Source organism: Electrona antarctica, assembly GCF_951216825.1.
Source record: "Electrona antarctica genome assembly, chromosome: 2".
NCBI lineage: Eukaryota > Metazoa > Chordata > Actinopteri > Myctophiformes > Myctophidae > Electrona > Electrona antarctica.
This window is the reverse complement of record NC_136807.1, coordinates 36,629,754-36,643,084: the sequence shown is the minus strand read 5'-3', so window position 1 is coordinate 36,643,084 and position 13,331 is coordinate 36,629,754. Positions and strand designations below refer to the sequence as shown.

At 44.3% G+C, this 13,331-nt stretch overlaps 1 protein-coding gene across 3 annotated transcripts in view; it reads left to right on the top strand.

Annotated features, from left to right (window-relative positions):
* kif5aa (kinesin family member 5A, a) overlaps positions 1 to 13,061 on the top strand; it is a gene marked incomplete at both ends in the record, with an annotated part of 35,404 nt that extends 22,343 nt beyond the window's left edge. The window contains 16 exons of one of the 3 annotated variants that reach the window (XM_079492225.1): positions 952 to 1,020; positions 1,895 to 2,101; positions 3,596 to 3,742; positions 4,516 to 4,704; positions 5,570 to 5,687; positions 6,381 to 6,436; positions 6,711 to 6,820; positions 7,351 to 7,452; positions 7,871 to 7,931; positions 8,065 to 8,136; positions 8,313 to 8,417; positions 9,824 to 10,037; positions 11,082 to 11,262; positions 12,001 to 12,077; positions 12,229 to 12,268; positions 12,983 to 13,061. In XM_079492225.1, coding sequence (XP_079348351.1) covers positions 952 to 1,020; positions 1,895 to 2,101; positions 3,596 to 3,742; positions 4,516 to 4,704; positions 5,570 to 5,687; positions 6,381 to 6,436; positions 6,711 to 6,820; positions 7,351 to 7,452; positions 7,871 to 7,931; positions 8,065 to 8,136; positions 8,313 to 8,417; positions 9,824 to 10,037; positions 11,082 to 11,262; positions 12,001 to 12,077; positions 12,229 to 12,268; positions 12,983 to 13,061 — 1,827 coding nt within the window. Of the gene's footprint in view, positions 1 to 951; positions 1,021 to 1,894; positions 2,102 to 3,595; positions 3,743 to 4,515; positions 4,705 to 5,569; positions 5,688 to 6,380; positions 6,437 to 6,710; positions 6,821 to 7,350; positions 7,453 to 7,870; positions 7,932 to 8,064; positions 8,137 to 8,312; positions 8,418 to 9,823; positions 10,038 to 11,081; positions 11,263 to 12,000; positions 12,087 to 12,228; positions 12,269 to 12,961 lie in introns of all 3 variants that reach the window. The other 2 variants (XM_079492224.1, XM_079492226.1) reach the window with 2 other exon arrangements.
* Between the last annotated feature and the right edge of the window lie 270 nt (positions 13,062 to 13,331).

The following is a 13,331-nucleotide window of genomic DNA, read 5'->3' as shown; positions in this document are numbered from 1 at the left end:
TTCCGCATCTCTGTAGCTGTACTGGGGAAGGGGAGCGCTTGATTACCTTACAAACCCATGCCGTGCGGGCGTCTAACCACCGCCCGGCTCATATGAATGTGAATGTGTGGCTCCAGGCAGCCCCGTAAAGACATCAAGCGCTATTCTCCCGTCACATAGCCTACTTGCCAAGCAAAACAAGGAAGTGATGTGGCTCGCTCTGGTGGCGCAAAGCGTAGCTACTTTTGTGAATTTAATAGTTAATATTGCTATATGTTTGTAACCGTTTTAGAAAAGCAATAAGCCACTCGAGGCCCCAGCTTACCGGGTATTTTACAATGGCTGGGGGGTAGAAGACCCTCCGCTCCGTGTCGGGTCTGCCTACGCCCCCAGCCATTGTAAAATAACCGGTAACCTGAGACCTCTCGTGGCTTATTGCTTAATTCTATCTCTGGGACCCCTCTTTCCATCTGCACGTTTTTAACTTGTAAAACGGAACTTCTTACTCACGAAACCTCTTGAGATGACTTTCCCAAGGTAAATAAAAGATTGGATCGCATACAAGGCTACTGAAGATCAGAGATTAACTAACTAAGGCTTTTTCCTTCTTGTGTCTGCAGTAGTTGTTTTTCCCCCTCCTTGTGGGCAAGTAATGTTATGATTTATTTTTTATATAGTTTCTGACTTTAATACTCCATCCCCTCCCTCAAAGAAGCTTGGAAGTGCAATGGACTCATTCCAGACTGAACTCCCTTTGTTCCCATGGCTCTCAGTCACATGGTCACATAGTCTAAATCTGCTCTTCTTAACGCCTAGAGATCCTGCTCCTAAACATTTCTCTTCAGCCAGGTGGTGAACTGTATTTCCTCTAATGTCCCAGGTTTAAACCAAACCCTAGTAAGACGGTTAGAACACGAATGAGCATCATTGTGGGTCCTCCACTGAGATTTCCATTGCACTGTTTCCTCACAGGATGATGAGATCAACCTGCAGTGCCAACTGGTAGAGAAACTGAAGGAACAGATGATGGATCAGGATGAGGTGGGACACACACACACACACACACACACACACACACACACACACACACACACACACACACACACACACACACACGTCACACACACACACACACACACACACACACACACACACACACACACACACACACACACACACACACACACCTCCACATCTGTTAAAGCTACATTTCTTCAATTATCTTAATTTATTTTCTCTGTGAATTTTTCATCAGCATTGAGTCATGAGTCATATGTTCTGTTCTTCTGTTTTGTTAGTCAGACATCTAATCCAATCAAATCAAATCATGGTGTTGTCATACTCTAGGCAGCAGTGTAAGAATGGCTGTTGCCAGGGCAATGCTAAATATAGGACGTATGGGTCTAAATGTGTGTCCATGTGTGCATACACACACGTACGCATTATGCACAAGACCTTTAATGATGTATTTGTCCTCCTTACTTGTTTCTTAACCACTTCTCTATTCAGAGCATGCCACAATAGGCAAACATTTGGCAAAAATAGCCAAATAACATTCACCGAAAATAGGGTTAGGGTTAGCCAATCTACAACCTAAGGTGAACCTGTTGCAATGCAACCTGTTGTGAGGTTGTAGATTGGCTATAGTTGGCTATATTTGGTGTAGAGGAGAAAAAAGGAGAGGGCCAAGTACATGGAGGACACTGGTTAATGGAGTATTAGACATTTTAAGTGGTTAAACTTGTCTTGTCTTTCTCTCTTTTTCTCTGCTTCTCCCCCACTTTCTTCCTTCCTTCTCCAACACTTCCTTCCTTCCTTCCTTCCTTCCTTCCTTCCTTCCTTCTTTCCTTCCTAACTTCCTAACTTCCTTCCTTCCTTCCTCCCTCTCCGTGTGACTCCTTCTGGTTCCGTGTAGCTGCTGGCCTCCTCCCGTGGCGACGGGGACAAGGTGCAGGCGGAGCTGGGCCGGCTGCAGGTGGAGAGTGACTGTGCCAAGGCGGAGGTGAAGGAGGTGCTGCAGGCCCTGGAGGAGCTGGCCATCAACTACGACCAGAAGAGTCAGGAGGTGGAGGAGAAAGGCGTCCAGAACCAGCTGCTGGCCGACCAGCTTGCCCAGAAAATGGTGCGTCCACTCGTCTGACCCGAGTGCCGATTGGAGAAATAAAAACGACCCATGAGTCTGTGTGAGACAGGATAACGCCATCCAATTTTTCATGGTGGTCTTGCCCTTGATACTGCAGCAGGCCTCCTTGCCTGGCCGCGGGCTTTGTATGGGTATATATTAACCCAATTAGACCTGAGGACGCATCGGTGTCACCTTAGCTTTTAACCATTATTTTAAACTTTAGCTGTTGGAAAATAGCAGATCTCATGGTCAAAGCGCGGCACCGAGTGCCATGCTACGAGCTTGTAGATCTGCTATTTTTTGAAAAATCGTGAAAATGTGTGCAAAGCAAATCTTTGAATATTCATTTCAATATTTGCTCCTGGGAAGTCCCTGGAACAACACATTTTCAGATGGGGGACATGGCCAATATTTCTGGGGCTCGTTGACATGAAATAGTGTGAGCACCACTGACATGTCACGATCTACTGTAGAAGACATTTTGTAGAATCTAGTGTCAGGTCTTAATGTGTTAGTACAGTACAACTACTGTAGCATGTCATCTGCTGTGGTTGTAGCATGTGGTCTCCAGACCCTGGTGTTGGGTAGGACACCTCCTGCTGTGGTTGTAGCATGGCAGCGGTGGCCGAACGGATAGCGGCGCGGTCTTGATACCGGAAGGTTCCTAGTTCGAATCAGCCGTCCGACACGTTAAAATTACCACCGCTGAAGTGCCCTTGAACAAGGCATTGAACCACTACGATGAAATGTGTTCTATGAGCAGGGCCTGGCTGGAAACAAGTTCTTGAGCTTAGCCCAGATACCCTGGGTAAATATAGATTTCATTTCATTTCATTTCATGTGGTCTCCAGACCCTGGTGTTGGGTAGGACACCTCCTGATTGACAATGTCAACAAAGTTATTTGAACCGGACGGACTGGATACTTAAGCAATATTACACGTTGCTTTCGGAACTCGCCCTGCAGGCTCGTTCCTGCAGCATCGCAGGCGTGCATTAATGACATTAAACCACCCCCTCGAGTGTAATATTGCAATTATACAACAGTTACCCTTAAAACTAAGAAAATCGCTGAAGAAAACATATTTATTTAATGACAGAGGTAGTCACTACGACCACAAATGTCCCAAGAAACTAGCTAGCCTAGCCACAGAGTTTGCTGCGCTCTTGGAGAACCCATCAGCTGAATTCTTTGTTTTGATTAGGTGTGGAGTGGTGCTCGTTTGAGCCACGGCTAGAAGGCTGTTTCAACCAATCAGATTGCTTCCTCGAAACGACCTGTTGTGTAATACTGTATACAGCACCTTTATTGGTGTGCATTTTCATGGCAATTACACCTGATGGAGATCAGAGAGGGAGACAACAGACTCTTACAGAATGCAGCATTAATGATCAAGAAAAGAAATAACTATAGATATTGTGAAAATCTATTATTTTCTTTATCCATCACTGAATCATCATCTTTATTTTCTGTCTTGCCCTGTAACATACAGGCCAGTTTGATGGAGCTAGAGGCGGAGCTATCCCACATGCAGGAAGTCAGTGGGCAGCAGAGGAAGCGCATCGCCGATGTCCTCAATGGCCTGATGAGGGACCTGAGTGAGTTCAGCACCATCGTGGGCAACGGAGAGATCAAGCTGGTACGTATATGAACACATTTTGTACTGCTCTGGGCCCTTTCTATGCAGTGCACGGAGTGCACGAGAGCGTGCCGTGAGCTCAGACTCCGCAGTGTGATTTGTCCACCGGTTTATTCTGTTTTCAATAGAGCGCCGAAGTCCTGACGTCACTTTCTCATCCCCTGGTTCATGGAAGTTCTTCGCTATGGAGAATAACATGGGGTCATCTTAAAATCGTCTCATATAAGCATTGTGGTCCAAAAATAAACAAACTGCCTCTGCGATATTGTCGGGGAGGTGTCTCTGTGTCGTTTATGACAGTCAGTCCCTCATATTTGTTTCTAGCAAAAATGTAACTAATTCAGCAGCAGTAACATTAGCGTTTTCTCACAGTCGGCCGGGACGATTGGCTTATTTTTCAATCACAGTTCTTATATGAGGCAATCTAAAATCCCCCTATGGGGATTACAATGCAAATAAAAAGTACATGAACCCGTGGACTTAGCGCCCGCTACCGATATTGACGCCAGACTTCGGTGCTGTATTTGTAGCCCCAAGTGTAAACATGCGCTACATGAATAAAGTTCCACCTACTAATACATAACACACAGTGATGATTTCACTGTGTGTTTCCCATCTTCCTCTCTGCTGCCCCTCACCTCCAAGCCGTTGGAGATCAGCAGTGCATGTCAGACATGTCATGTCTACTATTATTTTATCTGTACATTGTGTTTTACCCTCCCCAACGGGATGATAATAATAGCGTTACCTCTTCCTCTCCTCGTCTCCCCAAGCCGGTGGAGATCAGCGGTGCGATCGAGGAGGAGTTCACCGTGGCTCGTCTCTACATCAGCAAGATCAAGTCGGAGGTGAAGAGCATGGTGAAGCGCTGCCGTCAGTTGGAGAACCTGCAGCTGGAGTGTCACCGCAAGATGGAGGAGACAGGCAGGGAGCTGTCCTCCTGCCAGCTCCTCATCTCCCAGGTGAGGGAGGGAGGGGGGACGGAGGAGAGATAGAGGCAGGGATCCTCATCTCCCAGGTGAGGGAGGGAGGGGGGAATGGAGGAGAGATAGAGGCAGGGATCCTCATCTCCCAGGTGAGGGAGGGAGGGGGGAATGGAGGAGAGATAGAGGCAGGGATCCTCATCTCCCAGGTGAGGGAGGGGAGAACGGAGGAGAGATAGAGGCAGGGATCCTCATCTCCCAGGTGAAGGAGGGGAGAACGGAGGAGAGATAGAGGCAGGGATGGGTCATAGAGTTATAAAGGATAGAGGGCGGACACCCTGCTATTCATTTCAATAGAAGTTGCTCAGTGGCGTTTTGAAGCACCCGGAAGACTGCTGGAAGTACCATTATAACTCAATGGCTCGAGCGAGCGGAAGAGCAGCCCGGACCTCATCCCGGACGTTGGGTGACGCACATGACGTCACTGAACGTCCGTCCACCTCCATGAACGTGCTGCGGTTCCATTTTTCGCCAGTAGGTAGTGGCAGCTTCAACGTTGGATAGCCTTATACTGGGGGCTTGGGATGGGTAGACAGAAACATGAATGGAAGGAAAAAAGATGGACGACTGTAACTGTTTCTAGTTCATCAGCTCTGAGGTGAGAGATGGATGGATGGAAGTACAAATAGATACATTTAACTGTGTGTGTGTGTGTGTGTGTGTGTGTGTGTGTGTGTGTGTGTGTGTGTGTGTGTGTGTGTGTGTGTGTGTGTGTGTGTGTGTGTGTGTGTGTGTGTGTGTGTGTGTGTGTGTGTGTGTGTGTGTGTGTGTGTGTGTGTGTGTGTGTGTGTGTGTGTGTGTGTGTGTGTGTGTGTGTGTGTGTGTGTGTGTGTGCCTACTACAGCATGAGGCTAAGATCCGCTCTCTGACGGAGTACATGCAGAGTGTAGAGCAGAAGAAGAGGCTGTTGGAGGAGAGCCATGACTCCCTCAGCGAGGAGCTGGCCAAGCTGCAAGACCCTGGTAATTAACGCACACACGCACGCACGCACGCACGCACGCACGCGCGCGCGCACGCACGCTCGCTCGCTCACTCACTCACTCACTCACTCGCACACATGAATGCATGAGGCATTCAAGATGCCTCACATAAGGAGCGCCTGAGTAAGGTTCGAGGTTGTGCTTTATTGCTACATCTTGTGTACAGGTAGGCCTACATAAGAGTAAAACTTATTTTTGTTTGGCCAAGTGTCCACAACAACAAAGTGTCCACAACGAGCAATGTGATGTCTGCTTCTGTCGACTCAGTGCCGTTCGAGTTGCATTCCAATAGGCACAGAATAGTATTCAATTTAGGCTACAAAAAACAGTGGTATCAAGTTATAAAACAAACAAAATATATATTTATGGGTCAAGCCCGAAGGGGCGAAGAAGAGCCATTATTGTGACTCTTAGGGCCCTAAAGCGTTATTCATAGTCTGGATTCTCTGTGGTGGGGTGACCACCGAACTACAACATGACGTCACCACCGAAAGTCCAGACTATGAATAGGCCTTAAATGATCTGTCGAGGTCAAATTGGGATGCAAATGAAACGTGGTATACCGTTCTTGTCTGCATCAACACTCTGGTACACCAAACAAGCATCAGTATAACGACTTGGGAGTGAGAAGACATTGATATGTACTTAGTTTAAACCTTCTCCTGTGACCTCCAGATAACTCTCTGCTGGAGGAGGGAGAGAAGGGTGAGACCGAAGATGGAAATATCAAGGTAACAACATGCATATGAAGCTCCTCATACACATTTAACATTAAACATGGAGGTGTTTTAAATCTACAAGTTTGGTTCGTGGTCTACAATACTACAAAGTACTATTTTGAAATTCTGTTTTGTACAAATATATTATGTTTGCAAGTCTGGCGTGATCTTCAGCACTGATTTGGTCTGTTGACCAAAAGGGGTTTCGCATGCGTCAAACTCTGTTAAAAAAAACATTTCCGACCGTCTCACAAACATACATTGACATACACATTCTGTTGCACAGAAGGACTCCCACCAGCAGGGGGAGTCTCACCGTGGTCTCCACCACAAGCAGCTGGCCCGTCTGCGGGATGAGATCAACGAGAAGCAGAGGCTCATTGATGAGCTCACTGAGTCAGTAGCATGAATAAATATACATCAATTATAATGTCTATTATTTATATAGAGATGTTCACTGAGTCAGTAGCATAAATAAATATACATCAATTATAATGTCTATTATTTATATAGAGATGTTCACTGAGTCAGTAGCATAAATAAATATACATCAATTATAATGTCTATTATTTATATAGAGATGTTCACTGAGTCAGTAGCATGAATAAATATACATCAATTATTATGTATATTCTTATACAGTATAGAGTTGTGTACTTATGCCTACTTTGATGAATTATGATTTATATGCACAGAAACATTACATAGAAAGACGTTTTTAATTTCATCTTTTTCTTTCATGATTTGTATGCATGTACAGTATATCACTCCTACTGTCACAGTCATTTTGTGATGGCCTTTGTCAAGGCAGGTGGTTAACCATGTTGTCATGTTTTCTCTGTCTCCAGTCAAGGCAGGTGGTTAACCATGTTGTCCTGTTTTCTCTGTCTCCAGTCGTAACTCTAAGTTGTTTTCTCTGTCTCCAGTCGTAACTCTAAGTTGGAGCTGGAGTTGGCTCAGGTTCGCTCCGACTTTGACCGTCTGAAGAGTCAAGACAACACCAAGAGTGAACGTCTGGAGGAGCTGTCGTAAGTCTGAATGACAACCTGCTTGTCTCTCTTTGAAGGGGAACAACACCTCATTGTTACACAGAGACGTGTTTAAATTGCAGCTGAAACACTTTTCTCAGAGTATCATTTTGTCTTTCGTTCAAGAAGGTTGTTGATGTCTTGTGTGCGCGATACTAGTGACTGAACAGCAAATGGGAAATAAAAGCTGTATCTCTTTTTGTATTGAAATTATGTAGACACATTGTGGTCCAAAATAAGTTGTGGAAAATGTTGTAGGTATCACGGAATATGTTATTCTTTATGATGAAATGTTGATTTTTGTTTTCACATTTTGTGAGGTTGTGAAGTGGATTGAAAGCATTGTCTGAGAGATACAATGTGGGATGGACGATATTCTTGATGATGTGATGATGCTGTGATTCCTTGTTCCTCTCAGATTTCTGCATGAGCGCCACGAGCAGACTAAACAGGACCTCAAGGGTCTGGAGGAGACCGTCGTGAGTAGCAATTAAAAAGCATGAACATGACTACAAATGATCTATGCATACAAAACATAAACAATGTATCTGTCATAATGTAAAGAAAGAGTTAACTCCTTATAATCTTATAATTCTCCTGTCTGTCTTCCAGGCCCGCGAACTCCAGACCCTCCACAACCTGCGCAAGCTGTTTGTACAGGATCTCACGTCGCGGGTTAAAAGAGTATGTGATGATAATAATGCACAGTTGCACTTGAGAATATCGATAATGTGGATAGAAGAAAGTACTCCACTGTATAGTACCTCACTTCACTTAGTGGGAATTTGTGGTAATTAATTCACCTAATTTCTCCCTCTATCCTACCCCTCTATCCTACCCCTCTATCCTACCCCCTGCAGAGTTCCGAAATGGAACCGGATGATAGTGGGGGGTCTTGCACCCAGAAGCAGAAGATTTCCTTTCTTGAAAATAACTTGGACCAACTTACAAAGGTTCACAAACAGGTAAGAGAACAGCGGAAGACAACAGGGTATCCGGTGGCTCAGAATCAACTCAGAATCACCTTTATTGTCACACCACAGGTTTACAGGTTATAAAGAAGTGGCTGAAATCGTCTTTGTTATTTTCAGAAAGAGATAACGAAAAGAGGGGCATGGAGAAAAAGAAACAATGACAACATGTCGAGGAGAGGCGTAAATCAAAGATATCTACATTATATACACATAGCAGCCATAATGTATATGTACATAAGGCTAGACATAAGGAGCATTCATATTAGCAGCAGCTATGTTCATGGTAGTAGAAATTAAGGTGAAAAAGAGTATCACCGCATTGTACATGAGATGAGATTATGTGTAAAGAGCACCAGCGCAATTGTCAGGTTCAACCACAAAGTCCACAAATGGCATTAACTTCCACTTTCAGGTACAGTACAATCCACAGATCAGGTAGATCCACAGGCAAAAAGTAAAGTCGAGGCTGGTGTGACAGGTTCGAGCCTGGTGTGAACGGTTCGACAGTTGGCTGTTGGGTTTGGTGCCTTGTTCAACAGTCTGCCGGTTGGAAGCTGTTCATAAACCTGGGGGTCTTGCCCTTGATACTACGTTAGGTCTCCTTGCCTGGCCGCGGTCGTTGTACAGTTTGTGGCTGGGTTGGTGCCTGTGACTCCTTGATGATCGGTGAGCTTTGACTACGAACCTCTTCTTGTACAGTTCCTGGAGAGAGGGAAGCTCAACTCCCGTTATGCTTTCAGCCGACCGCACCACTCCACTGTAGTCTTTTTCGTTTGCGGGCACTGCAGTTTCTGTACCATGGATGCTGGGGCCTATAGAGCGTCGCAGTCCCGCCCCCTTTCATGACGACGAGAGACCCACAAAATAATTCCCCGTTCATTTTCCTCATTTCAAGGCGTTTCAAAAAGTATTTATTTAAAGACTTTTACGCCGCGGACAAAGCCAACTCGAGTTGTGACAAATAATGACAATAAACACAATGTTTTGGACCGATCAAATAAATAAAGAAAAACAAAACAAAAAGTGTAGTATCCTGCCTTTTTTTTCTTCTTTATAATTATTTGATCAGCCCAAAACATTGTGTTTATTGATATACTTTCTGAAAATACTTTCTGAAAAGTCTATGAGGAAAATGAACGGGGAATTCTTTTCCGGGTCTCTCGAGGGGGCGGGACTGCGACGCTCTATACTCCAAACTTCTTCAGGCGACAAAACCAGTACATATATACAGTATATATGTGATCTAATTGATGATTTTAGATTCAGAACTTATTTTTGCATTATTTCGGATGCAAGACAAATTCTCCTTCCTCTCCTCCTATCTCTCTCTCCTGTCTTTCTATGTATTTCTTCCTCTCTCTCTCTGTCTCTGTCCGTATCATTTGTGCCATCCCCAGTTGGTTCGTGACAATGCAGATCTGCGCTGTGAGCTTCCAAAGCTGGAGAAACGGCTTCGGTCTACTGCTGAGAGAGTTAAGGCCCTGGAGACGGCACTGAGGGATGCAAAGGAGGGCGCCATGATTGACCGACGCCGCTACCAACAGGAGGTCGACCGCATCAAGGACGCCATGCGGGCAAAGAGCATCAGGCGCCCCCATGCTGCACAGATAGGTACTTATTTGAATGAAAATAAATTAATACCAGTAAGACGCCAGGGTTTGATGAGGTCAGTGTCGTGATCTTCGTATATGGAGATCCAGGTGATGATAGTCAGCTCCGCCTCCACAATGTCCACAGTCCACATATGGAGATCCATGTGTTTTACCAACTTGGCTCATTTGCAAGTGTGACTCGCGATCGCGGCAACCACACTGGTTATCATGAGACTGGCACAATATGGCCATATATTGACATTCCCATATATGGGCTTAACAGGGATTGTATTAGGGCATCGTCTGGGAATGTTTTCAATCCTGAAACAACAGAGCATCTTAATACGGTACAGTGGATGTAGATTTTCTGGCCGGCTCCATATATGTAGGTGATGATTCAGACTTCTCCAGACAGCCATTTATGGAGTGTGTCATGAGGCGTGATGTGGTGTGACGTATCACGAGGCGTGACCATATATGGAGGTGTGATGTGACACGACACGACACGACACGACTGCTGGGAAATGCAGGTTTTTTGAGTGGTGTAAACCACTCCTACAACTGGCTTTGTTAGTTTACGTGTCTGTCCGTACCAAAAAAAATGAGCATGGTTGCTATGGTCACCCAGTTCACACGGGTGTGATTTAATTACGTCAGACATTACGTCAGACCACAGCTGATCAGTCTATATAAGACCTTACACCACTCAGTTCACACGGGTGTGATTTTTATAGTAACTGCGACCTACGTCGCAATAATGTCAAATACTAATAATAGCTCCAGCACTACTAAGAATAAGAATAATGGAGAAAACATGCTTATATATCAACTCCATAAATCAGTGGTTCTCAAAGTGCCATGGACCCTCAGGGTTCCCTGAGGGGGTTCTAAATGGACCCTTACCTTACAGGTCTGTAAATCTTGTGGAACCAAGTAGAACCAATTAATCGACGATTACAGGTCCATTTGGTTCCATTTGTACTCTCTCTGAGTTATGGGGTTATGGGTTCTTGAAATTAAAAGGTTTGAGAACTACTGCCAAACATTCTGTGTTTTCTTCCAGCTAAGCCAGTGAGACCGAAGCAGCTGCCTGTGTGCTCTCCCACCAACCCCTTCTACACCTACATCCGTGCCAACAGCGAGCACTCCAACGCCTACAGCAACGCCCTGTTCCAGAGCGCCCTGTCACGCCAGAGCTCAGCCAGCAGCACCGGCTCCAACCCCAACTCTATCCAGACCAACACGTATGCACTGTTGATTTTGACAGCGGATTTTGATTTTAGTTTTAAGCCCTAACCACACCAAAGGGTCAAGACGGTTTTAGCGTTGTCCCTGTGGTGTGATATGTCTTGTTGCACGTTGACCCACACTGACCCATGTTGACCGACGTTGACCCTAGTGATTCAAAGCATGGAATTCAATGGCCCAAACCACACCAAAGGGTCGAGACGGTTTTAGCGTTAACTCCTTGCAACCGTTTGGACCCAAGGAGTTGCATGGTGACCCTTTGGTGTGTTTAGGGATTCTGTTATAGTCTTTTGAATAGTTTCCATTAAGTTTTAGTCACCTGGAATGTTTTAGTGTTGGTCTAGTTTCTAATCGACTAAAATCTTATGATATTTAGTCGACTAAATCTATGGTTGGTTTAGTCCAGTGACGTAGAGTCTGTGGGGGCCGGGGGGCCAGGGCCCCCATGAGGAATTGGACCAGGGATCTCGGCCCCCATGAGGAATTGGACCTGAATATATATTCGCCTCGGTTCGTCCCGTTTGTGCCGCAGCAGTTTAGTCGACAGTATACTTAACTGTGTATTGATATTGATTCACTTATGTTGTGTGTGTATATCATTGAAGATGTGTGAACATATTTCTGTCTATTCATTTCTGTGTGTGTGTGTGTGTGTGTGTGTGTGTGTGTGTGTGTGTGTGTGTGTGTGTGTGTGTGTGTGTGTGTGTGTGTGTGTGTGTGTGTGTGTTAAACAGAGTGTCCACCGCCCTGGGCTACAGAGCAAGCAGACCCACAGACATACTCGAGTCCTACCCACTCAACATAGATAATGGTGAAAGCAGTGAGTAAACTAATGTTTTTGTATTTTTGTACACACAGACACATGCATTGCATATACACACAAAATGTAGTGTGCGTTAATGTATTTATGCATTTCAAAACAGACTTAACTGATCAATCAAACCTCTTTTCCATTTCTACAGGAAATACCGCAAGCGAAACGAGAGACATCAACGATAACAGGTGAAGTTGACAGTCAGCTAAATATATAATATGTCTCTACTTATTTCATTTTTTTATTGTATATAGCCACAGTCTGTATATGACTTTTTCAATTAGCGTGCCCATTGAGTGAACATTCAACCACTATTGAGTTGTTGTTGTTGTTTTGACTGATTCAATATTTTATTGTCATTTTATTTAAAGAACAACAGTATAACAAATTTAAAAAAAGCCAAATGGATAAAACATAAAAAAGCCAAAGGCCTTTGGCTTTAATGTGGTCCATTCATTAAAGACTCAAACAACTGGACAAACGACAGTACTCCTGAATCAGAGTTGTAGTGATGTGCTCCGTATACTAGGACTTTAAGCAACTAGTCGACTATTCAACTAGTCGACTAGTAAATCCACTAGTTGACCTTGTTGGTACTAGTTGACTATAGTTGATAAGAAAAAAAAGAAAAGCGTTTTTATTTTGTTTTTTGTAGGCCTCAAGATCAGCTAGAATACTAGATTATAGGCACCAATGTACACAGTTTTTACATGTAGCCTACAAATATATATATTTTTTAACTTATTTTTTATTTTATTTCTTTTTTCATAATAGGTAGTTAAACAACTAGTCGACTAGTAAACTAGGCAACTAGTCAACTAGTAAAAGTCATTAGAAGTGAAAGCCCTACCGTATACTGAATAAATATAGTTATAATATAGATTTTATGTCTGTGTTTACAGGAGTGATGTACACTGTAGCAGCGAGGTGGATGATACAAATCGGCACTACATCATTCAGCAGGAGACGGCTGCAAGTTAATAACATGGTAAATAATACACACCCATGCAAACATTTGTATTGAATAGTGAACACACACGCAGGCACGCACGCACACACGCGCACACACAATGCGTAGATGCATAGTGAACATACACACACATGCACGCAGGCACGCGCGCACGCACGCACACATTCTTTTACTTTTACAGAATCTACCATGTATTTTTACATGATCTTTTTTGTTTTGTTTATATATATGGTACATCAAAATAAAACACATCTATCTATTGACTATTACACATGAATACA